Source organism: Vitis vinifera, chromosome 12 (genome assembly GCF_030704535.1).
Source record: "Vitis vinifera cultivar Pinot Noir 40024 chromosome 12, ASM3070453v1".
Classification (NCBI taxonomy): Eukaryota; Viridiplantae; Streptophyta; class Magnoliopsida; order Vitales; family Vitaceae; genus Vitis; species Vitis vinifera.
Window position 1 is genome coordinate 22,081,193 of NC_081816.1, and position 26,720 is coordinate 22,107,912.

Genomic DNA, 26,720 nt, shown 5'->3' on the forward strand with positions numbered 1-26,720 from the left:
TCTAAAGTAATTCTATTGTTTCTCTTATATATAAAACCATAATTTTCCAATATTTTTCATTAGACAAAAAAAAACTCAAAATTAAATAAGACTTGAGAAGTTTTAAGGATTCTAGTATTTTAAAATAACTTGAAATTCAAATAGTGATTCAAGTAATACCAAAAATTTATGAACAAAAATTGGTCTAAAATGACTATTATTTCTCTTCTATATAAAATAATTTTTTTTTCTTTTTTTCACTAGATAACTAAAATCAAAATTAAGCAAATCTATGCATTGGATTTATTAACGAGCTCTAATAATTTTTAAAATAATTTAAAACTCAAATCGTGAACCCACTAATACTATAAATTTATGAATAAAATTTGGTTCATAATGTCTATATTATTTTTTTCTGCACATAATTATATTTTTATAAATTTTCTCACTAAATAAATGAAATTCAAATCAAGCAACACATTTTATTGAATTTATTCATGAGTTTAAAATTTTTTAAAAATAAGTTGAAACTCAAAAAATAGATTTAATTACTACAAAAAAATTAATAGACAAAAATTGATATATTGTAAATTATGACTTTACTATTTCTCTTATAAATACAAATATAGTTTTTGAATTTTCTCACTAGGTAAATAGATTTTAAATTAAATGAAACATAATTAATAATTTAAATTTTATTTCTCTATATTTTTTATATTTTCACATTAGGCAAATAGTTTCTAAATTAAGTGACACATAATTAACAATTGAAATTCTTTAATGAATCTTTTAAGTTTTAATAATAATTTAGAATTCAAAATATCAATCGAATTAATTGTATATTAAATCAAAGCACTTAAGAATATTGTGTTTAGTACTAAATGTATACATGTAATAAAAAATTTAGCTAATTTACATACTAAAAAAGTTAAACTTTATTTATTATTCATTTTGAATAAAATAATTATTATTATTATTATTATTTATTTTTAACAAGAGAGAAATCGATTATACTTTTACAAATATGTTAATATTCTTATTTTTTTAACATATACTAAAATTATATTTTTATATAAAAAATATAATTTATGTTACTATTCATATTTTACTAAAAAAAATATTTATTTACAATTGCAAAACTAATTTCAATTTTAATAAGACTTGAATTAAATTTAATTAATATTATATAAATTATATTTACAATGCTTTTACAAAATCAAAATAGAAATATCATTTTTAAAAACAACTTATCCAAACAAATTTTTTTATAAAATTCGAAAATTTTGTTTTTTATTATTTAACTTAAAAATATTTTTTAAAAACAAGCATAAAAAACATAACCAAAACAAACCCTAAACTTCAAGAAAATTTTATCCCTAGTTTGCTTTGGGTGGTTGTTACTTGTTAGTTTGTAGCCTTCTTTGATTTATTTTTCACCTTTTAACCAACTAGAAATTATTAACATTTTCATTTCTATACCAAATGAAGTTGCAAACTTTTAAGCATGTTTTATGTCATTCAATCCATGCTCCTAAAAGATTAACATTTTCATTTGATTTATCATGAAAAATTATTATAAAATTTTTACATTTTTCTAATTTTTTTTGCCTTTTTATTAAAGAAAAGAAAAGCATAGTAAAAGAAAATCTCTTTTACCTCCTTAGTTTTTTTAATGATCAAAGCACAACATAAGTATTTATTAATTTTCTTGATTTCCAAAATGAGGTCTTCCTCATGCCCAAAATGATATTTTTCCTCCATAGAAGAGGGGAGGGAAAGAGCCTATTTCCATCACATACAGAGAGAGCCCATAACACATGGAGAGATTCATGAATGCATATAAAGAACAGATCCAGGAAGTAAAGAGTATCCTAATTGGAGAGAGAGAGAGAGAGAGAGAGAGAGAGGGAGGGAGAGAGAGAGAGAGAGGGGGAGGGAGGGATTCATGTATATGCAAAAAACATAGACCCAGAAAAGTACACAGAGTGACTTAATTCTCAATAGAAGCATTATTTTCTAATATACCATGTACCCAAAAGGAATACCAGTAAATTTACAAAACACTATCAAGAAGGTTGTATGATCATCCAGCTACAAAATTACACAGAGTAACTTAATTCTTTATAGGAATTTATTTTCTAATAAACTGCCTCCCCAAAGCAATTCCATTTAAGTTTGTAAAACACTATTACCCGTCCCTACAGAAAATAAATAAATGAATAAAACTTTCATATGAGAGCAGGGAAGGTGAGATACACAGGAGGTGCCATGATATTGACTTAGTCCTCATACTCTGTCTCCTCGTCGTCATCCTCATTGTTCTCAGCATACCTCCATCCATCCTCAACATTGTCGCGGTCCTCTTCTGTTTCTTCACTATCTTCTTCCTCATAAATTTCTTCTTTGACTGGCCACTGTTTCTTAATTACATTCAAGTTGGCAGGAGCTGGATTTGAGGCTTTGCGCTGTGTAACCTTTGAAGGAGGCATCTTCAAGCTTGACTTGGCCTTGCTCGCTTTCTGACTCTTGCCATTCCCACGTTTTCCAACATAGGCATCTTGATCACTGCCTTCATCGGGCTCATTATCAATATTAGCTTGGGCGTTCTCAGCATTCTCATCTGAGATATGACCAGGGTGCTCTCTTCTCAAGTGGAGTTTCAGCTTGTATTCATGGATGTAGGATTTTTCACACCCTTCATAAGGACAGGAATAAGGGCGGTCAGATGCTGCAGACCCATAAACTCCTCCAGATGGCTTCGGAGTCTTTGTTAGCTTCTCTGCAGGCGGCACATACTTGGGCACATCCATCACACTCTGAAATTATAGGTGAAATTAACATCAAACCCAGTCTCTCTGAAGGCAATTGTAATGATATCTCAAAACCTCATGCTCCAGAAAAGTAATTAAGTTGTCTCAAGGCAAATCATATACAAACATGTTCTTGTGTGGAAACAGACACCATTTTTAGAATTTACATGTGCAGATAAAACCCAGAAACCATTTTTTGCATTATCAAATCACTCCATTATGCTTATATGTAGAGCATTACTGTACAAGTCAAATATGTCTGCAATAAGTACAATGTTGATTAATTGTTTCAAGAAATATTGCCATTATATTTTTTTATCAAAGACCAACTTCTGCTAATGTCTCAAAGCGGTGGCTCCATCCTCGAGGGAATGAATTCAAATTCCAGATTCTACAGTTACAAAATTGAAAGACTCTACAGCCATTAGAATATCCATACACCCTCTCATAATAAACATCTAATTGCGAGGCTAATGTCTCAAAGCAGTGGCTCCATTATCCTCTCCTCACAAACATCTAATTGATCATCTCAAGCAGAGAAAAATGGAACTACGTTCTACAGTTAGGTTATTGTTTATCTTGAGGTTGCAGAAATAAAAAGAACCTGGAAAAGGCTTATCATGCTAAGAGCTACGATAAAAACCTTTGGTGATTATCAAGGAGAAATTAATGTTTAATAAGGTTTTTTTTTTCTTTGGATCAGAAATGAAATATATATTGGTAATAATAAAAGTACAAAAGAAGGATGAGAGGTCCTTCCCACAACAACAAAACCTGATAAAAGTGAAACTAGACACGCCCACTAAACAGAAAACTATACACAAGGGCATCCACCGTCTCAAACCCCAAAAAACACAACTTCTCAACAACCAGAGTCATCTCCATAAGGAGTAAGGATTGGATGCCCTCAAAACCAGAAATGTACCTAAAATCTATGTTGGTAACTGAGAAACTAGAAGAAAATACAAAACAATGCAACAATGAATATTTTCGAAAAAAAAGGATTGTAAGGGTGTGGTACCAACCTTTTCATGGTGAGACATGATGTGGTTCTTTAACTTGTACTCATGAGCATATCTCTTTCCACAATCTGGATAGGGGCAGATATGGTAGTTCTCTTGTGAATGTGTTTTCATGTGTGACCTTAAATTGAAATCTAGAGAGAATGCCTGCATTTTTATGTGTGAAATTGGTTACAATGCACACATAGAGATTAAAGGAAAAGTTTTGCGCAAGAATAAAGATATCAAATGATCTAGAATTGGCCTGATAACAGAAGGTATCACAATGATAAAACAGTCATGAATCTTCCATTTAGAGCATTACCTAGAAAAATAGAAAATGCCTGCTTAAGTATGATAATAGGAGACTAAAATTCAGCCTAATCAAATGTACAGCATTTGCAATTTAACAAAACATATCCATGTCAAATCTGAGCTTCATGTCTTCTAATTGGAAAACTAATTTTTTGCCCTAGGCTTTTCCTTGGGGGTGGGGGCACGGGGGCGGAGAACTTCCAAGCTCAAATACAAGGTTTTAAATTTTGTTTACTCTTATTCTGATCATGGAATTAAAAGTCAACAAATCATTCACACATTGCAAATGTTCTTCAAATTTTTCAACTGCACAAGATGTTTCAGGAGCATTATAAACCAGTTGATCCTGACCACAATCTTGCACATTGTAAAGCAGTCATCAAACAAAATTGGTCACCTCCAATTGGAGCAGCTCAACTTCTTGCTAACCAAGAGTTCCTACTGCCCACTTTAGAGTAATATATGCATCATACAGAGTGTCACCAGTACACAAATCTGGGCCATGCCTCTTTAAAGTGGTTCTCTCTGTCCACTGCCAAAGAGTATGTCTGAGGTTCTACCTTTTTACTTTTTACTTCTTGAGCTCAGAGCACAGATTTCGGTGTCATAAACTTATATGAGCTGTGGCAGGGAGAAAGACAACCAATCTCATCTTGTACGCTAAGAAATGGATTTGGAGGGAAAACCCTTATTTCACACAGACCAGAATATTGAGGGGATAGAATGATCACCTTCCCACAGCCTTCATGAGGACACACAAAATCTCTCTCTCCTGTATGAATCAGGAAGTGTCTTTTCAGCTTTGAACTATCCAAAAATTTCTGCATCATAAATACAAGAATCTTTTAACACTGTCATCAGCCTGATGGAGCAGAGAAAAATTAGATGAGAGAAAAGTGGGGAAAATAGAAACATTATGGGGATGATGCATGAGAGCAGTCAAATAAAATGAAATTAGAACAGCAGTTATTCTGGAAAAATTATATAAGGAAATATTATTATGAAAGCAACATAGACTAAATAACCACCACTGACCTGATGCACTTGCATGTTGACTCATCAATACAAGCTTCAGCTTCAGCTCAGGATGATGAATAACTAAAATTTTTCCATTTCGACATTCTTTAATTGTAACTCAAGCTACCAAAACATTTTCTTACGTAGATAGCTGATCTCAGTGTTGGAATTTAAGCTTTGTCATTGTACACTTAATTCTCTCCAAAAGCACCCTTGTTTAACTTGATCAATATGCCCCCAGATTAATTAATACATTTGCTATCATATTTCTTATTATCATCAGATTTCTTTAAGTTCTCAATGCAATTTTTCAACTACCAAAAATAAACACCTATTTTAGCCAAACCACCACAAATCAGATATTCCCAAACCTGTGTCAGGATTATGAAGAATATAACACATAGGTAAATTAATTAGAAATGTTTTGTGCTTTAATGTGATGTTTCAGTTGAAATAAAACTAGCTTTCGTAGAAATTGGTTGGAACGGTAACAACAAAGGTATCTCAAAATGGTATATTCTCCAGGAACATTCCAGGTTCCTTTGGTGCAATTGATTGAAAAGCCAATGCAAAGTTGTTGATAACTTTACAAATGGGAGATTTTTCCTAAATGGTAAATAGCCTTTTGTGGGCATCTAACAAGTGATCAGTTAAGCAACATAAATGCCTCATATTACTCACATATTCATTTTCCTATGCAGGAAAACACTATTCTTGGATGAATATATACAAATTCTTTAGGCTCTGTTTAGCAGTACTGGTGGCCTTTCCAGAAACCATGGGGGAACTGTATCAGGCTTTCTTGAAGGCAATTGATGTTTTTTCTGGTTATTTAGGCAGAAATTAGCTTCAAGGATTGAAAAAAGCAATCACAGAGCATTCCTCACCTTAGGAGAGGGGGATCCAAATTCTTTCAAGAATGGTTCAGGGTAGGAGGGGCATGCAAATATTGCCATTGGTATCAGATGATAGATGTGGGTTGTTCTTTTACTTGGAAGTCCAGATCGGCAATCCATGAAGCCTATAAACCATGCCAAGAGAGGAGCCACATCCTTCATTTGCTTTATGGTAGGTCAACAATCCCCTGGTGACCATCTAACCAGGTCTTTATCGGGGACTAGGTGTGTTGGTTGTTTTCCTTCTATGCATCTTTCATCATTTTCCTTCTGGGAATTCTATCAGTTGGGAGGATCTCTCATCCTCCACTATATATTTTTTTTTTTTTTTGATAAGTAAACAAGATATTCATTAGAAAAGGCTAAACGCCATAAAGCATACAGGGAGTATACAAAACGGCTAAAGCCTCAAAAAAAGGAAAAGGACCAAAAAGAAACTACCTCCCCTTAAGTGGAAGCAATCCACTCCAAAAAGCCTATGAGGGAGAAAGACTCCTCACCTAGATACACTTTGGCCCAATTCCACAAGTTACAGACAAAAGAATTCTTTAATTTCTGAATATTCAACTCACCCCCCCTAAAGGCTAACCTATTCCTCTCCTTCCAAACCGTCCAAAAAATACATAACGGAATGGATTTCCAAATCCTTTTCCTTTTCTTCCCTACAAATGAGCCCCTCCAGGATATTAAAGCCTCCTTTACAGTTTCTGGGTGGACCCACTTAACATCTATCAACCCAAAAATAATTTCCCATAGGGCTCTAGTCACTATACAGTGTAAAAGTATATGATGTACATTCTCTTCTTCGCAACCACACAAATAGCAGCAATTAGGGAGTTGCACCCCTCTTAACTGGAGTCTATCCAGGGTAAGCACCTTCCCCCACGTAGCCTCCCAAGCAAAAAAACAGACTTTTGTTGGCACCCTATCCACCCATATTTTCCTTGCGGGAAAAACTGTGGCATTAGACTTGTCTAGCAGCCTGTAGGCTTCTTTGATTTTGAAAATACCATTTCTTCCCTGCCTCCACACAACTGAGTCATCCTCCAGAGAGGGCCTTTGACCCCTCAAAGTATGAAGCAGCTCCCCAACCATATCCATCTCCCAATCATTGAAGTCCCTCACAAAAACAAGCTTCCAATCTCCTTGGCCCGCATCATGATCCCACATCTCCTCAATCGTAGCATCCCTATGCACGGCAAGGACAAAGAGTTGATTGAAGCATTGGGACAACGGAGTGTCTGTGCACCAACAGTCTTTCCAAAACTTGATTTTGGAACCCTTCCCAACCCTAAATGCCAAATTATCCCAACACCAATCGTCTTCCTTCATGATCTCCTTCCAGACCCCTACTCCAGCCGGCCCACGGACCTTCTTTGGCCTCCAACCATAATCCTCTTGCCCATATTTTGTAGTGATCACTTGATTCCAAAAGTTATTCTTTTCACAAGCAAACCTCCAAATCCACTTGCCCAACAAGGCTCTATTCAAAGTGGCTATTCTCCTTAATCCCAGCCCTCCCTTGTGTTTTTCTGTACAGACCGCATCCCATTTGACTAGGTGAACTTTTCCTTCCAAGTTTCCTCCCCCCCAAAGGAAATCTCTTTGTGTTTTTTCCACTCTTTTGGCAACAGACTTGGGCATCCGGAAAATAGACATTTGGTAAGTTGGCAAACTAGCCAAGGTGCTTTTTATGAGAGTGATCCTCCCCCCTTTGGATATGTACTGTCTCTTCCAAAGCGCAAGTCTCCTCCTGATCCTTTCTTCCACTCCATCCCACATAGATGTAGCCCTGTTGGGGACCCCTAAGGGAAGGCCCAAATAATGAGAGGGCAAAGACCCCACCCTGCACCCTAATTCAGCTGCCAACTCAAGAGAATCCTCCACTTCTCCAATTGGGATGATTTCGCTTTTGGCTAGATTAATCCGAAGACCCGAAGCCGCTTCAAACCAAAAGAGAATCCAACTTAGGTGGGAAACTTGCTCTTTGCTCGCCTCACAAAACACAATTGTGTCATCAGCGAAAAATAGGTGGGAGATATTCAAGGATGTTCTACTACCGCCCCGAATATTGCACCCTGAAAGATAGCCCCCCTCCACCGCTCTCCTGATAAGGACGTCCAGAACCTCCATGCCCATAACAAAGAGGTAAGGGGAAAGGGGGTCCCCTTGACGAAGCCCTCTAGTACTAGGGAAGAAACCAGCTGGCACTCCATTAACAAGAATGGAAAATTTAGCAGAGGAGACACAACTCCACATCCATCTCATCCATTTGGTCCCAAAGCCCATTTTTTTAAGGACCTTCATTAAGAAATTCCAATTGATGCTATCATAAGCTTTTTCTATGTCCAATTTGCAAACAAGGCCCTTTTCTTTCTTCTTCTGCCACGAGTCTATCACCTCATTCGCAATTAAAGACGCATCCAGGATTTGTCTTCCCATAACAAAGGCATTCTGAGCATAAGACACCACCTTACCAATCACTTTTTTGAGCCTATTAGCTAAGACTTTAGCCAAAAGTTTATAGAGCCCCCCCACCAGGCTGATAGGTCTAAAGTCTCCAAGATTCTCCGCCCCGCTTTTCTTAGGAATCAACACCAAGAAGGTATTGTTAAGGCTCTTAACAAAGGAATTATGCTCATGAAATTCTTTAAACATCTCCATGATCTCCTCTTTGGCAAAGTCCCATGCGTTTTGCCAAAAAGCAACAGTAAAGCCATCCGGGCCAGGGGATTTATCCCCATTCATCTCCATCAAAGCCGAGTGAATCTCAGTCTCTGCAAATGGGGTTTCCAGACTCTCTGCTTCTTGCTGGCTGATGCAATTCACCTGAATACTACCAATATCCGCCTGCCAACCCATATCTTCAGAAAGCAATTGCTGAAACGAGTTCACAACACCTTCTCTCACCTCCTGCTCCTCTACTAGCCACTCCCCATTAACCTTAATTCTGTCCATAGCGTTGTTTCTTCGATGTGCACTAGCCATTCTATGGAAAAACCCCGTATTTCTATCCCCGTCTTTCAACCAAATCTCCCTTGAATGCTGTCTCCAATGGGCTTCCTCCAACAGGACCCATTTCTTAAAGGAATCTTTAGCTTCCTTTTTTAATTCAGCTTCCTCCATAGATAAGATTCTCTCACTTTCCACCCGATCCCAAAAATCTAATTGATGTAAGGCTGAAGCTTTGTTAGTTTCCAGCCTCCCAAAAACCTCTTTGTTCCACACTTTCAGCTTCTTTTTAATTTCCTTCATTTTAACTGCCAATCTATAGCTAGCGCTGCCCCTGACTTCAATTTCTTGCCACCAAGTTCTAATAATGTCATTAAATCCCTCAACCTTAAGCCACATATTTTCGAATCTAAACGGGGTTGGGCCTCTTCTTACACCACCCCCCTCTAGCACGATTGGAAAATGGTCAGAAATGGGACGAGATAACCTGCCCTGAGTGACTCCACTGAACTGATCTAACCAGCTAGGGGAGACTAGAAATCTATCTAGCCTCGCCCACGCCTGATTATTCAGCCCCCCACTCCATGTGAACTCTCCCCCCTGCAGGGGCAAATCCACCAGCTCTAGATCATTCACAATTTGAGCAAATCTCCGCATGGCTGAGCTGATTCTTCTTTGGCTGCTCCTTTCGTATTGAAACAGAGTAATATTAAAATCCCCACCGAGACACCAGGGATCACCCCACAGTCCCCTTATTGCCCCAAGTTCTTCCCACATACCCTCCCTTTCCACTTTGGTAAAAGGGCCATACACACCCGTAAAAACCCAGATAGCCCCATTTTCTGTGATCTTGAATCTACATGACAAGGAAAACTGACCCTCCTCCCAATCCAGAATTTCCAGGACCCGCTTATCCCAGCATATCAAAATGCCACCCGCAGCCCCTTCCGCATTTCGGGCTCTCCAATCTGAGAATCTCCCCAATCCCAAACTTCTCACAATACCCTCCGACATCTCCTGAATCTTGGTTTCCTGAATACACATTAGGTCCACCCTCTGGTTCCTTATATAGTTTTTGATAATTTTCCTCTTTGAGCTGTCATTAGCTCCCCTCACATTCCAGGTAATGATCTTCATCCTCATTGGGCAACTATCAACTGGTTCCCTTTGCCCTGTGAAGGACCTTTCTGCCTATTCCCCCCCTCGTAATTAACGGAACATTCCAGCCTCTTCAGCTCCCTCTCAAACTTGGACTTTTCCAAAAGTTCTTTGCTGTGAATCTTTTCCCGTCTCTTTCTGATTTTAATCAAGAAGCTCAATATCTCCTTTTCCAGTCCCTCTGTAGAGAATCCCAGGAATTGACTAAATTTTGCTAGACTGCATTCCTCCCAAGGATCCTCTTTCTCGTTTTCAGTATCTTGAGAAGCAGAGCCACCATTGTTCCCCTCCTTATCCTTAGCCTTGTCTCTGTTCTTGCTGTCCTCTCCCAATTTCCAGAATCCACTTTACTAAACGAGGTTTATGCTCAAGGACTCCAACCTTAAACTGACTGTCTTTGGAATGCAAAACAAAGACATAAAACAGATAGTCATACTAGATGAAGTGCTCCAGAGCAGGGTAAGCCTCGTACCCTCAGAGATATATTATCTTCTCCACATTGCTAGTTTTTTGTGAAACCTCTCCTCCATCCCATCCCACACCACCATGGGTTTAAAAGGAGCACCTAAAAGCAAGACTAAGGTAGGACGACAGAAGTGTACTTGCCTTGCACCTAAACTCTAGAGCCAACTCTTCTAAGTTTTCTAAGTTTTCCATCCTTCCTATTGGAATTAACTCGCTCTTTTCCAAATTAATACTTAGCCCCAAGATGGCTTCAAACCACATGAGCAACCAACTTAGATAAGTCAATTGATCTTGAGACAACTTACAAAAATACTAAAGTATCATCAGCAAACAACAAGTGCAAAATTTCCACCCCTTCCCCTCCGCCACTCACCCTCCATCTTAACAAGAAACCTTCAATCTTAGTCCTCTTGAGCAAACAACTAAGCGCCTTCATGGCAATCACAAACAAATAGGGCAAGAGAGGATCCCCCTATCTTAGACCCTTCAAGCTTTGAAACAAGCCCAAAGGAATACCATTAACTGAAAACCTCACTGAAAAAATGCACCATTTAAACCAATAGATCCACTTCCCCCCAAAGCCCATTTTTTTAAAAACCAAGGGCAAAAAATCCTAATTAACCTGATCATAGGTTTTCTCAATATCAAGCTTACATAGCAAACCATAATCATTATGAGTCAATAGCCTTGTTAGAAATAAGCAAAGCATCTAAAATTTGTTTGCCCTCCACAAAGGCATTTTGGGAACTAGACGCGCCACCTTACCCACCACCTTCTTAATTCTATTAGCTAACACTTTATCCATCAACTTATTGAAGCCACCCACCAAATTGATAAGCTTAAAAGTCCTTAAGGTCATCTGTACCATGTGCCATTAAACAAAGGATATGGCCAATGTCATCTAAGGACAAGATGACTTCCAAACTGAGTTCAAGAGTTACAATTCATAAAAAGGTACCTCTTTTTGAACTGAACGATGACCATGGACAAGATTTGGACATCAGATCATCTAGGTACAAGCATGCACCAAGACTAACCCATGTGTCACATACAAGTCATATGTAGAGACAAAATCCATCTCTTGGTAATTGCCTGCATTTTTTTTTTTTACTAATTTTTTTTTCTTTTTTCTTTTTATCCCTATTGGGACTCGAACCTAAAACCTCCCATAAACCCACCCCAACCCTTCACCACTTGAGCCAGGCCTCAAGGGCATCTCTTGGTAATTGCCTGTATAGGCATCTCTTGGTAATTGCCTGTATAGGTTGACTCCTTTAAGTATTTTGGATATTTAGGTAACACAACTGGATGTTGCCTAATTTGATCAAGAAGGTGCTTTTCATTTGAAGGCCCGAACAGAGGGGAAGATTTCATGATAAAAAATAAAAATAAAAAAATAAAAAAATAAAAATTGATTTGGTTGAACCATTTGTGATCTTTCACCCTAGGTAAAAGACAAGGAATGAAGACTACAGAAAATTTATCAAGAAACATCAAGAAACAAGCCTAAAATAATGCATCTTATTATCTTGTATCTTCATAATTTTAGTTTAAAAAGCAAGCCAAAGTACCTTCCTAAAAGTGGTCACATTTATCATGGAGTGTCACTTCTTTTCCATAATTCAAATCCTTCAATGATTTTGTCTTTAAAATCATAAATCATTGGTTTAAGTAGTTACTCTGATTTAACAATTTTTTTGATTGGTTGGGCTCTAGTTGAGGATGGGTTTGTTTTTTGTTTTCCCTCTCTTTTGTTTGTTGTTTTTTGGCGCCTATTGTACGCTTCCTATATGCTTTGGGTTAGCCGTTAGGCGCCCTCTTCTTTTTAATTATACATTTTCTGTGCTTTTGCCTATCACAAAAAAAAAAGTAGTTACTCTGATTTAGTAATTTATGGAAGAAAAATTGTGCAAACCCACAAAGAAAGGAAGGAAAAAGAAACATGAAAAGATGGCGAGCTCCATTTTAGCAGATGGTGTGAAACTCAATTAAATCCTCATAAGTAAATAAATTAATAATGTAGTACTATATGGATAGATGGTGGTATCAGCAGCAGCAGTAACATGGTGGAAATAGATCTTCATGAGGAAACCAAAGAAATTCTGATAGAAGTCACTTCACAATTGCTCAGAAGAAAACTCAGATCCAGTTATCATAATTTGCAGTTGGGTGCCAGCATTTTGTTTGGTTTTTGTATTTGTTTCCTACTGATTTCTGGCTTGTTCAAAAGGGAGAATCTACCTCCCATTTTTCTTGAGTAGGTATTGTTTATTATGAAAGAAAATAATTTACTGACCAATCTCAACTATATTTTGCAAGGAACAACATGAAAGGGTTAAAACACATTACCTTTCCACACCCCTCATAATGGCAAACATATTGTCTCTCGCCATGGATATGTGAATGCTTCCTCAAAGCCCCAGCATCAATAAAGGTCTTTCCACAGCCTTCATAGCTGCAAAGAAAAAGAACTTCAGTAGTTGGTTCAGGTTCTGGTTCCGGTGCCTGTGGCTCTTTTGCCTTCTCTTTCAGTGCCTTCAATGTGTCCTCTAAGCAAAACAAAAACAAGGAAAATCATTAAGTACTCACCTGAGAAAGTATAAAGGAGAATATCACGAAAGAAACCCAACAACCCTATGAGAACCCAGTGATAGATAACAAAACTCAATGAAGTTGCATTCATGTGTTAGTCTTTGAGGCATGGCGAAGTGGTAGAGGATTGAGGTGAGTTTGGGGCAGGTTCTAGGTTCAAGTCCCAATGGGGACAAAAGTTTATGTATAAAGAAAATATAAAAAATGAGGAAGTTGCATTCATGTGTTAAAAATAAAATAAAGAAATTAAAACACATTGGAAACAATGTACTGCTTGAGCAAAGTGAACACAGCAAACTAGGAACTGTAAGACTCCAAAATCAAAATATAGACAATCAAACCAACAAGAGATTAAAAACTGAATACCTAATTGCATTAGCAGATCACCTAAGCACTAAAGCAGGGTGCATATATCTAATGCCTAACAACAACAAAGATAAACAAATATTGACAAAAAACATAATGTTTTTTTGATAGGCAAAAGCAGAAACTAAATTAAAAAAGGCCAAAAGGCCGCACCGCATACAAAAGGTATACAAAGCAGCCCCCAAGGCCAAAAAAAAACAAAACCAAGAACACCTCACCAGCCCTTAAGGGACCGCTACCCACTCCAAGAAGCCTAGAAGTGAAGAGGACTCCTCTCCCCTATACAACTTAACCCAACTCCACAGATTACATACAAAAGAGTTCTTGAGAGACTGAATAGCCACAAAACCCCCTCTAAAAGCTAACCTATTTCTTTGCTTCCACACCGTCCAAAAAATACATAACGGAATGGACTTCCATATTTTCTTCCTTTTTTTACCCACAAAAGAACCCTGCCAACAAAACAACGCCTCTTTGACCCTCTCTGGAAGCACCCACTGGACCCCGAATAAGGCAAAGGCGATTTCCCAAAGGGTCCTAACCACTGTACAGTGTAAAAGAATGTGATTTACATTTTCCTCTTCACAACCACACAAAAAGCAACAATTTGGAAGCTGCCACCCATGCACTTGCAACCTATCCAATGTGAGGATTTTTTCCCAAGTAGCCTCCCACGCAAAGAAAGCCACTTTGGAAGGGACCATATCCACCCAAATATTTTTTCCCGGAAAAACAAGAGGATTAGGGGCTGCCAACAGATTGTAAGCCCCCCGAATCCGAAAATTATCAGTATCCCCCCCTTTCCAAAGCACTGAGTCCTCCTCAGGGGTTACTCTAATGTTTTTATGTTATTTTATTCATAAAACATGGTCTTCTTAAGTTGATTAGGTAAAATTATACAAAGACATACATACATACAAGAAAGAAGTTTCAGGTGGTAGAAGAGAGAAATGATTATCTAATGTATGGAATTGAGAACAAGCTAATCCAAGTAAGAATTTCTGAATCCAACTTTTCTAAACTTGCTCAAGAACTTGGAAGTGCATGTTTAAGCACACTATTTTAACAGAAAAAGTACATTCTTTGAAAAAGAAAATACACAAGACAGAAAACTATTGCTTTTTAATACAAACTTCAATTGTGAGCATCAGGAGAGTTTCAGTTATTTTGTTTCATAAGACCAAGCGTTTTGATAGATCATGGTTTCTCATGCATATACCAAACTTTATAATTATAATTTTAGCCTTGTTTTGTTTATCCCTTTCGTTACAAGCAAAGAATTTGTAAGGCGAAAGGAGAGGGTATAAAGGAGGATGATATGTCACTAGAAACAATCATCTTTAGCCTAGTACCAAGGAGGCTCATGACATTCAAATGTAAGTTTGTCAATGCACCAAAAATCAGTCAAATGAAGATTGCTTCTATACTCTTGCCTCTTCATTCACACAAGCATACATATACACACATACACAAAACTGAACATAAAAACAAAAACAAGCAATAAACATAAAGTCCTAAAGGAACTCATATCCATTAGGAAACAAGTACTCTCAAGTGGTGGTGGAGACATGCTAAACTCACACAAAAAAACCAACTATCAAGGGGATTTGACCCCTTGTTCAATAAGTTACGCAAAAAAGTGCATGGCTACCTCTAGGCTATACAAGTACTTTGATATTATTTTGGCCCGCATGAAATAAATTCCACAACTTAACCCACCTCAAATTCTCCCCTAGCACCACTGCTGCTCTCAAGCCTTGCTAGTGATTAAAAAACCTCCATTATGCCCAATTAAATTGAAAAGAAACCCAATCATAAGGTGCAGTGGCGAGACAATGAATTTAATCCACAGAGCAAAACTGCTTAAGAATTTCTGGTACAAAAAAAAAAAAAAAAATTATGCCTGGTGACACTGGGACCCTCCTAAATGCCTAGACAAGCAGGTAGATTATTTCTAGTTTAGACAAACTGCTTCGAGTTTCTTGACAACAATGGATTTGATCTTTATCCAACTATAAACTTTGCATCCAAATATACAAGCAATGATTCCTTTCATCCCAACCAATAAGGAACATTGGAAACCAACAATCTCAAGGGATGAATCATGAGCAACAACAGTGGATTAAGAAACTTGTGGACCAAAATAGTCCCCTAAGCATAAGTGTGTACAAAAGATTACAAGGCTTCATCACTTCACTACTTAAGTAGGCGATATTTATTGTCTTAGAACTCAACACAACTCCACTTAACAATAAGCCATCTTTCATAATCCAACTAGACTTCCTTCTTTTTTTCTTTTTCCTTTTGATAAACAAAATCAGGTATACATCAATACAGCCTAAGTATAGAGCATACATAATAACTGTGACTTTTTTTTTTTTTTTTTTTGGATAAGCAATTAATGGAACCTAAGAAAAGCAAACGGTAAAGTACCTATTAAAAAAAAGAGCACACAACAAAATACACATGATGTATACAATAAGCACCAACAAACAACCAAAAAAAAAATAGAGAGGAAAACAAAATCAAGCTCCCACTCCTTACTTGGAGCTAAGTCAATCAACAAAGCCTATCATAGTCAATAAATGATTGCCCATATACACTCTAACCCATTCCAAACAAATACTTATCAAAGCAATTTTGATTGCTTGGTCCAACTATTCAACATCTTAAAAAGACCTCTTGTTTTTTTCCTTTCATAAAGTCCAAAACAGGCAGAAAGGCCCTCCAATTTTTTTTTTCCATTTCTTTCCCCCAACAGATCCGTGCCAACTCAAGAGTGTTCCTCTTATTGAAGTGCTTCACCTAAGCCACACCAAAAAGAGAAAAAAAAAATACAACCACCACAGGATACTTGCTTTAGAGCTAAGCATATGATCAATTGATTCTTCATCTTTGTACATATAGCATCTGTTCAACATTGTCTGTCCCCTCCTTTTAAGCTGATTAATTGTCAAAATACTTCCCCATGCAGCTTTCCAAGCAAAGAAGGCCATCTTCATAGGAACTCAAGGGTTCCAAACTATGCTTGCAAGAAGGGCTCCCATTTACCTGAGCTCTTCCACCACCTTCTTACCCAGCTACACATCCTCCATTATATCCTCAACAGTCACACTACTCCTTGCACAGCCTGTGCCCATGAATTTTGTGGCACAACACATCCAACCAAATCAAATGCCTCATCGTACCTCGGTCTTCATCTCAGAAGGTCCAAATATCTTAAACAACTTTCTTTCATCTTATCTTCATTGGTGCCACCTTTACCTTCTTATGGATCCATTCATTTCTTATTCTATCCATCCTTGCATTATTTCCCATCCATCTTAGCATCCTCCTTTTAGCCAAACACATTTTCACACAAGTTGTGCCTCAAGCATCCAACATGCTGTGCCATAAAGTGTAGACATTCAGGCAACATCCTGGTGGAAGGAGAGTCTCTAGGGTGTCATAAGATAAGCAAGGGTGATGGAAGTATGGTGTATGGTTGGGCAAAATTATCAATGTTGCTAAACCCTTAGGGTGTTGTTACACATGGATTTCATCTGTCTAACTAGGCAGCACAACAATTGGCTAACCAAGGTGCCTTGCAATTAGGTTCTTCATCAGGGATTTTCTGCCACCTTGAGTTTGTATGTTTTTGGTGTTATGTCTCTGTGTGACCTCATTCACTTTGGTGCTTTGGGTTACAGTTTTGTGTCATTCACTTTCAATCTTTCTTGTACTTTCAAATTCATGTAATGAATTGTTGTTTATAATTTAAAGGGGAAAAAGGAGGGGGACAAAAAATCTATGATCACATGATACTCCAGATGCTCTTCTTTGATTCATCCATCCTGCCCTAATTTTATGGGCAACATCCTCCACAATCTTCTTTATGAACAATTGACCCAATATAACAGAAATGATAATTTCTTTAGCTGTAGAAATTTGGTCTCTTTTGGGTACATTTTGCCCATTAGTTCTCAACATATCTTCATTTCTATTCCTAATTTAATGAAAAATGCATTCCAAATATTCAACCAGGTCTTACTTAAAAACTTGGGATTCTAAAGCTTCATTTTGAATAAGTTCGCATTTATGGCTTCAGCTAGAAGCCAAAGCTGAAACAATAGTTTCAAAGTGGCAATCTTGACATGATGAAAGCTTAAACATGAAATAGCTTCATCAATAAACTATAAAAAGACTTCTACCAGAAGCAATATTGTTCTGACTTCCATATTAAGCTTTTATTCGAGTCATGAGCTCTTTTAGTAAAATTATCCAAAGACGTCTCGAAGCTCACAGCTTTTAGCTTGTTAGAAGCCAATCCAAACAAAGGCTAAAGTATTGTCCCTTAGTCTTCATTCTGAATTGATTACTACGCTAATTTCATCAACTAAAGTTGTGACTTTTATAAGAGGTAAAACTATCTTATCAGCAAATAATACGCATCATGGGACTTCTTCCTCAATAAGCCTGGTGACTTCATTCATAACCAACAGAAAAAGTTAATTTTGGCTCTTTATTGAGCATCAATGCAAGCTTACTGAAATTGGAAATTCATTTGTTTCTCTTCTAATTTTCTGAGGCTAGCTATTAATAACTCCCTCATGCATAGCCCTGATTTGTTAATATATCTAACTGACGTTCCTTTTCAAATCAACACATTATCTTATTATGAACCATGCTTTTCCTAAGTTGATGAACACCATATGGAGGTCTGTTTTTTTTTTTTTTTTTTTTTGATAGGCAAACAAAGATGATAAATACATAAATACTCCAAAGAGAAGTAAATCCTATATGGTTTATGCACATGGGTCGTCCATACAAAGCTAGAGAAAATAAAGTAAAATAAGAAGAACCTATAGAAGGATCAAACACAATCCCAGATAGCCTACCTTCCACCACCCAATTGATGAAATCAAGGAACGACAAACAACCTTCCCCCAGACAATTCCCAGACAAGAAGTGCAGGAACTTCAGTAAGGAAATAGCTTCCCACCAAATTGAATTTCAGATACAGTTGTTTTATGTACAAATCTTTGCTTAATAGCTTTGCACACAAAGTTTAATTCTAGAAAGTACAATCTTTAGAGTAGCTTGAATTGCAGGTTCAGGTACCAGAGTACTTTTTTCTCCATTTACCACCCGTCTTCTTCATCCTCAATACCATATAAAGCAAATTACTCAACCAAACTAGAGAGCCATCACCCACACCCTTCCAAGTCTCATGATAATTCCATAAGGTCCTACAAAGTTATTAAGAAATAATCATACTAAATCTAGAAATCGTTTGGTGCTATAGAAATGGCAACCTCAGACACTGAGTAAACCAGAGATTCTTTAACATTTCTGAATTGAAACTTAAATGGTGAGAGCATTTGCCCTTGTTTTCATTTTCTTCTAACCAAGGTTTTAAACTTCAACTTTACATTTGAAGTTTCTCGCTATATTAAGTTTTTAATTAGACACCAAATATCAATATAGATAGTTTTAACTTCAACCTATTGCTAAACATCTACAGCCTGAACTACCTTAGCTGATAACTAGCAATCAACCAACCAATATCACAGAATGAGCACCAACCTTAGAGATAAGGATCAACCAACCAATTCCACCATACAGGGATCAACTAAGAATAATCCCATTCCCACTTTCTATATTCTATTTTTCCTCTTAAATCCCAACTCCATAGGAAAGAGGGATTATTTGTTGCAGTTCATGTTGTTGATTGAAGGCTCTTCTTTCTGAAAGTCTATGAAATTAACTTTCAGAATCAAATTCTGGAAGTTCATGAAAATAAACCATGCTCGCGAAGTTGCAAACAAGTGAACCCAGTACATCAACTTTCCAGCAGAATGTGAAGTATATTATATGTGATTCAGACTTGAACTATGGGTCCCACTTTCACCACAGAAATTGATTTAAATACACCCCAATGTTTTTCACACAGGACGGATATATCCATATCAGCCATCTTACAACCTCTTCACAACAATAAATCTCTCCTTGCACACTTAGAAAGAGAGAGAGAGAGAGAGAGATTCAGCAGAACCCATTCTTGTTATAGTTATATAATCTTCAGGAGGATTTAACAACACTAGAGGCAGTGTTCAAATCAGGGACAATAACTACAGTATTGCAAGTTAAAGCATTGGAAAAAGATATGCAAATCTTCAAATGTCCTAATTTTCCATAGCTAATCTTGAAAAAATTATATCTACAAAAGACTCACATAAAACAAACATGGAGTGTAAATTTTCGAACAGAAAAAAAAAATATTATATATCCTCACTAGAAAATGCATGAAATGACATATCCTCACTTCTGCAAGATAGTAACCAAAATATTAACCACGGTTAAACTATAATCAAATATGCTTTCAGATTGCTTGACCAAAATCCTGCCAACCTTACACTCTTTCAATAAGTTTGCCTAACATTAAAACAACCAGAGAAGAAAATAATCAGAAGGATTAGGATTTCAAAATTGTGTTCAATTGAAAAAAAAAAAAAAACATAAACATAAAAAAATAAATAAATAAACCAAAAAACAAAAGGACTAAAAAAATACAAAACTTAAATATCATCTAAAATCCCCATACCAACCAAAACCTGCATAGTGAAAACTGAACAGATTTTATTTTTAAGAGCACAAAAATTGGATGAATGCATAATTTAAGACAGCTACAACTTACCCGTGACCCATTTATAAACTAAGCACTTCCCACCAGTTGCTACAAGATCTTGTGGCACCCTAAAAGTAAAATATCCCAGGTTATAAACAAGGTCCATGACAATAAAAATGAGAAATATAATGCAATAAATTGAGGCACAAATAACCATTAAAGAGAAAAAACAAACTACAGGATGTTTCATTGTTATTCGCATGATCTTGTCTCAACACAAATTCCAAGACTGGCAAATGTTACATGCCATCTTTGAGCTTCAATGAATATTTGGATTCAGATTTGTAGTTGATCTCCCAGAGATACACCAGAGTGCATCAATCTAATCAGAAGAGGAGAATTCTTGCCAGCAAGCTAGGCCTCAATGCCCCCTAGATGGTTCAATTTTCCAAGATTGATTAGACCGGAGGATGAAAGTTTCCCACTTCAGAATTAGGGTGCAAATCATCTCCTCCAAAGCGGCTCTCTTTGCATGGGAAGCCACTAGAGAGAACTTTTACCATTGACCAAGAAATGCAGAAGGGCTTCTCCTGGGATAATTGGTTAGTTTGCATAAAAGGAATAAGGCATCAGCCAATCCAGCCTGATCTTTACTTTTCTCAATCTTTTGATGCAGTGGGATTCCTTCCAAGTCAATTAAGAATGTCCTTGCTAATTGAAATGAGAAGTTTGTGAAAGAGTAAGAAAAAAGAGTTCGGAGATGTACCCTTGGTATAATTCAGTGCCTTTAAGAGGACCACAAGAAAAAGACTTCCGAAGTGGAAGGGCATATGCTTTGGAAGCTGAAAGAGAACCTTTAAAAATTCCATATTCCTTGTAACCTCAACCTTAACAGATACTCAGAGATGTTCCCCTACGAACTTTACTAATGGCTTTTTCTATGTCAGGAGCAGTATAGCAATGCCCTTTTCTGTTTTTTTTTTTTTTTTTTTTGTAGTATGAATATACAAGGATTTATAATCACTTCTTTGGAAAATTTAGGATCCAATTTGCATGCCTAAGTTATGTTTTTGATAAATTGCATGTCTTAAGTTATGTTAAATTCAATAACAATCTGTCAGACCACTTACCCACACACATGATGTCGAAAATTGGTATCAGCTGCCTAAATCTACATGGTTATAGTGCAATGTAGTTTCAGAGCAATCTGGTAGTTTTGAGTCTTCTGACAAACAATCTGATCTCCTAAACAAGCTAGAAGCCATGGAAAATAAGTACGAAGTTAAAAGATTCTTAGAGGAGAGCTCCTCCCTCCACATTTGGAAATTCAGATATATTTCTGAAAACTGTCATCAAGATTACAGTTACACCTCCTTTTATACTAAAAACTTCTAGGACCTTTGGATCCTGTATCTCATTCACCGCATCAATTTGTAACAAATTCTAAAAACCACAATGCCATATCAGCAACAAAGTGCCAAAAAGCACACTAATTTTAAGAGATCCCAGCAAACATAATACCACATTAGCAAACAACACAATACCACCTAACAGAACCACACATACTAGAGTCTTATTTGGCTTATTTCCTTTCTTGCCTTGCTTTACTTTCTGTCATGTCTGCAACCAAATCTGTGATGCATTATAACTCTAGCTTTCTAAGTATCAATCTTCTTAAATTAAATAAGGAAAATCAAAAGTTTTGGTCGTTTGTTATAGGATTATAGGTCACTAAAAATATCAAGGTAGCTTCATAGAGTTTTTGATAAATTTCACACAGATACTTTATCTCCTACATGTTTAAAGTAGTTGCTGTCACTACAGACTGCACTCATCACCAAAGTGATTTTTACACTTGAATGTTAATTCTCAAACTTTTCTATTCTATTTAGACCTAAAATGAAATCTAGAACGCCTATAGTCAATAAGATCTTATTGAAAACTTATTTACTAGAATCACTGCTTTACAATTTTCAGAAGGCAACTATAAAGCCATGTCAGATTGGCAAATCTTTCCAAATCACTATTTATTTTTTATGCATTGTTACTGGATTCCCTCAAACTCTACTAGAAATCTAAAAATTTATAATGCATACTTAATAAATTTCAAAAAGCAATTGACAATGTTTCCTCTAAGGATAAGATTGAGTTAAGAATGCTCCAAGTAGAAGATTTTTTATATATGGAAGAAAATAGTCACTTACATAAGTGCCTAAGATTCCATCATCATACAAGTGAAGTGGACAATACATTGCAACCAAATTATAAAACCCTAGGATCCAGAACAACAGCCAAAAAAAAGCAAACCCAAAATATGGATTTTGAGAAAACAGAGGAAAATGTATAACAAAAAACTCGAATCAAAATTTTCATTGTTTTTGGCCCAGGAAAAACAAAGACTGCCATCAAAACAAGCATGATTCAACTATTTCCTTTATTTTATGGAAGTGTTTTACTTATGGGAATCCAAAACAACAAAAAGACATACTTCCTTTCCCTTTTTTTCCTTTAATTTCCTGGCAACCAAGTGACAGCAATAGTTTAAATGTTGTAGAAAAATGCTTCATATTTGCCACACAATAAAACAAAGACCACCATGAAATTATGCCTAGTAAACCCATTGTCTTCCTTAGCATAGGTGAGTTTTACATTACCAAAAACCCAAGGCCCAAACAACATAAAACATAAAATTCTTTAACCTTAAGTCATTTCCTTCTAAATCTTTCCATAAACAAAAGAGAAACAATATTGAACCCTTGAAATTGATGCCTTAAACTTTTTGTGACCTGGAGAAGAAAAAGAAAAGAAGAAAAAACAATTGCTTCTCCTTTCTTTTTATCTCTTCTCCTTGTTTCCTAGGAAACCAAACAACCAATTTGAATAATTAAGATCTGTAGAAGGTAGATTACCATTCTTTGACCCATTTGACGGCAGAAGTCTTGGATTTGGGAATGGAGTGTTTTTGAGATATACGGTAGTTCAGCCGACTCCCCATTAGTGCTTTGACCCTCAATTTTAAGGCTGGGGTTAGGGTTTCACAAGCATACATATACACAGAGGGATTTGGAAACTGAGGAAAGTCAAGGTACATATAAGATACTGTCAGTTTATGGTATTTTTATTTTTATTTTTTTTGTATCAGCAAGGGGTCCCACTCTCTTACAATGGTTTCCATTTTTAACTTTTCTGATGAGACAGGCAAGGCACAAAAATTACATAAATGCAAAAGGGTGGCATTCGCTATGCATGCTGTCATTACCTCATGTATCTTATTTATTTTTAAGATTTATGCGCAATCATTTATTATTCTCTCCTTTCTTAAGCAAATTAATAAGCTTACATAATTTGAATTTTGAATTTATTATTTACCCTATTTTTAAGAAATATCATAATTAATTTTGAAAATTCATAAGTAAAAACAGAGGAGAGGTCAAAGAAGCATAAATTCATACAATAGCATCCATTTTTCAGATGACCATATCCAGCTCCATTGCTTTAATTTTTAAGTTGTTTGAAAATGGGTCAATTTCATGTAAGTTGTTCCAAAGTAACAATTCTATCCCAGCGCAAGTCTTACGTTAAAATCATAATCTTTTTAAGTACCAATAGAGGTAGGAAATTAATAAATAAATGTAATAAAATCATTCTTCTTTCTGGTCTTGTTATAGATTTATAGCTATTTAAACCATTACACTAAAAAACCCCTCACTTGTTGAGACTAAGGCATAAACCATCGTATTTGAAAACCAATTGATTGTCAATCAAAATCATGTTAAACCTCTTTTATCTATTCAAGGTCACACTCGTAAGGGCTTATACCAACTTGAAACTTTATAGCAAACCATCCCGGGGCTTACACCATCCCATGGCTTCTAGAGAGGTCTTACATCACTCATCACCTATCCAAGGAATTTTACCGCCTAGAGGCTTACAACAAGGTTTTTACTTCTTATGCCATCTCCTGGAGCGGCATTGTTGCAACTTCAACCAGCCTCTGACTCAAACCATTCTCCTACTCCCCCACCACCCATCCTGCCCACGGCCGCTTCCCTTTTTCTTTTTTTTTGTGATAGGTAAAGAAGAGAATATGGTAAAAAGAGCGAGCAAATCAAGGTATATAGGACCTATACCTTGGCTCCAATACCAATTGTTGTGCAAAAGACATTAGACATCTCATCTAAAAATCAATCGGTTGCCAGTGAAATCAAATTAAACATTTTTTATCTATTCGATGTCACACCACTTGGAACTTATACCCATCTCCAAGCTTACACCATACTGTGGCTAGCAGGGTCTTACATCACTCATCACCCCTACCAAGGATTTACCATCCCAAGGCTTACATTGGTAATTTTACTGCTTGACCCTCCCTAAGAGTGAAATTGTTGCAACCTTAACACTTTTCATCACAGACAAAAAATAACAGTTGAACAGCTGGACAAATGTTTCCTATTTAGCCAACAATAAGGCAGAAACAAGGGTCTAACAAGTATTCTGAGCTCAATTTAGTGAAAGTGAAAGTTTTTCATTACCAGGAAAACATTGAACAGCACATGCAAGATTTCAATTTCCTCGATTGTCTCACAAACTCAACATAAACAGTAGTTCAGCCCTAGAAACAGGCACCACCAAAAATTAAAGAAAATATCTCTATTCCATTACATTTTCCTTAATTTTTTTCAGAGACAAACAACTACACAGGGTAACGTTAAAAGAAAAGATTAAAGAGAAAAACACCATTCCTTCAATCATTTCACTGAAACCACAATTTTAAAAGGTGCAAGACACACCTAAGGCACAAAAGCCTCTTAAGGCATGGATCCAAAACAAGGTGCAAAGCACGAGCTTGAGCAAAGTGAAATGCAACATAGGATGCACATGAATTTTGTAAATTATGATTCAAAATCCAATCCAAGTAACAAAAAATTTAATATTTCAAACATTTAAAAGAAGCATTTAATAAAAAAGTAATAAAATTACATGAATTTGAATATATAGTAAAAAATTTCAAGAATAAAAGTGCTTAAAAAGAAAAAAATAAAGTAGACAAGGCGTGCCTCTTCAACAAGGCATGTCTTGGCAAGCGAGGCGCCATAGCCAGGGAGTAGTTGTGCCTTGAGCCTAGGGACACTTTAAGCATGCCTTCAACAACTGTGACTGAAACAATAATTAGGCTCTAGAAACTGATTTCACTAGAAAATCAAAATTCTTTCTGTTTTCTTATATTTTCCGCAATTATCTCAGAAACCAAACAACTACTTTACACATGAATGCCAAAAAGAGGAGGGTAAAGAGCAGAACACCATTCCTTGAACCATTTCCTAAAAACAACAGTTCAACCCTAGAAATTAAAATTTCATTTCTTTTTCTTACATTCTCCTCTGTTTTCTACTAACCAAACAACCGCTTGATGTAATAAACACCATAAAGAGGAAGGTAATGATCAAAAACAATGTTCCTTAAACCACTTCACAGAAACAACAACTAAGCCCTAGAAACCGATAACAGAAAATTAATATATTCTCCTCAATTTTATCAGCCACCAAACAACTACATTACATGATGAATGATACAAAAAGGACAGTAAAGAGAAAAACACCATTACTTGAACCCAAGTTCACAGGAAAAACAATTAAGCCCTAGAAACAGATCCCAACAGAAAATCAAAATCTTCTTTCCTTTTCTCATATCTTCGTTAATTTTCCCAAAAACGAAACAATCACTTTACATAATAATGCCACGAAAAGGAGGACAAAGAGAAAACCACCATTTTTTTAACCCATTTCACAGAAACAACAATTGCGCCCTAGAAACTGTACAACAGATAACCAAAACTTTCCTTCCTTTTCTAATATTCTCCTCAATTTTCCCTGACACCAAACGTCAACATCGTATCATGAATGTCACAAATAGGATGGTAAAAATCAAAACACCATTCCTTGAACAACTCACAGAAATAATAACTGAGCCCTATAAACAAACACCCACAGAAAATTAAAAAGGAAAACATAAAAAATAAATAAATAAAAAGACTTCCACTACTTTTATTATATTCAGCTCAATTTTCTCCGAAACCAAAACAACTACTTCAGATAATGAATGGTAGGAAAGGGAGGGGAGAGAAAGAGGGAGAGAAGTACCATTCTTTGACCCACTTGACAGCGGGAGTCTTCGACTTGACAATGGGGCGCCTCTCGAAAAGATGGTAGTTGGAGTGAGCGTCCATCTGCCACCGAACCCCCGGCCTCAAGGGTTAGGGTTAGGGTTATGATTAGGGTTCGAAGGAGATCGAAAGAGAATGAGAAACTGGGGGGAAGGAGAGTTAGCAGCTGTATAGATATACGTTCATGTCCTGTTCTGCTGCGGTGACACTTCCTCTGCTTACAATACATCCATATTCCAAACATCCATTTTCGTGGGTCCCACCTATATGTAATTCCTCATATTTTTAGATGAAACCATAGATTTTGATACATATGATAAATTAATAAATCGAATTTTATATTATTTTAAATATTTTTTAACATATTTTATTATAAGTTCTCCCTAAATTTTTTTAATA

At 36.3% G+C, this 26,720-nt stretch overlaps 1 protein-coding gene across 4 annotated transcripts; it reads right to left on the bottom strand.

Moving 5' to 3' along the window:
• Positions 1-1,969: 1,969 nt before the first annotated feature.
• On the bottom strand, positions 1,970-26,577 carry LOC100268146 (zinc finger transcription factor YY1). Of its 4 annotated transcripts, none has more exons than XM_003633357.4 (6): positions 26,299-26,577; positions 20,228-20,286; positions 12,943-13,142; positions 4,837-4,926; positions 3,815-3,958; positions 1,970-2,795 (listed from the first exon to the last, which is right to left on the bottom strand). In XM_003633357.4, exons 1-6 carry the CDS (start codon positions 26,382-26,384, stop codon positions 2,259-2,261), a joined length of 1,116 nt encoding a protein of 371 aa, XP_003633405.1. In that variant the 5' UTR covers positions 26,385-26,577; the 3' UTR covers positions 1,970-2,258. The 4 variants fall into 4 exon arrangements, with proteins under 4 accessions (XP_003633405.1, XP_010658024.1, XP_059597066.1 ...); XM_010659722.3 differs by lacking the exon at positions 26,299-26,577 and adding an exon at positions 23,068-23,216; XM_059741083.1 differs by lacking the exon at positions 3,815-3,958 and having other exon boundaries at positions 26,299-26,528.
• Between the last annotated feature and the right edge of the window lie 143 nt (positions 26,578-26,720).

Excerpts from the sequence above, each read along its gene's own strand:
- LOC100268146 (XM_010659722.3), bottom strand. The coding sequence starts at position 23,207 with ATGTATGCTTGTGAAACCCTAACCCCAGCCTTAAAATTGAGGGTCAAA. Across the intron at positions 20,287-23,067 it reads GTCAAATGGGTCAAAGAATG|GGTGCCACAAGATCTTGTAG; the intron begins GTAATCTACCTT and ends TTTTACTTTTAG. Across the intron at positions 13,143-20,227 it reads AGTTTATAAATGGGTCACGG|AGGACACATTGAAGGCACTG; the intron begins GTAAGTTGTAGC and ends TGTTTTGCTTAG.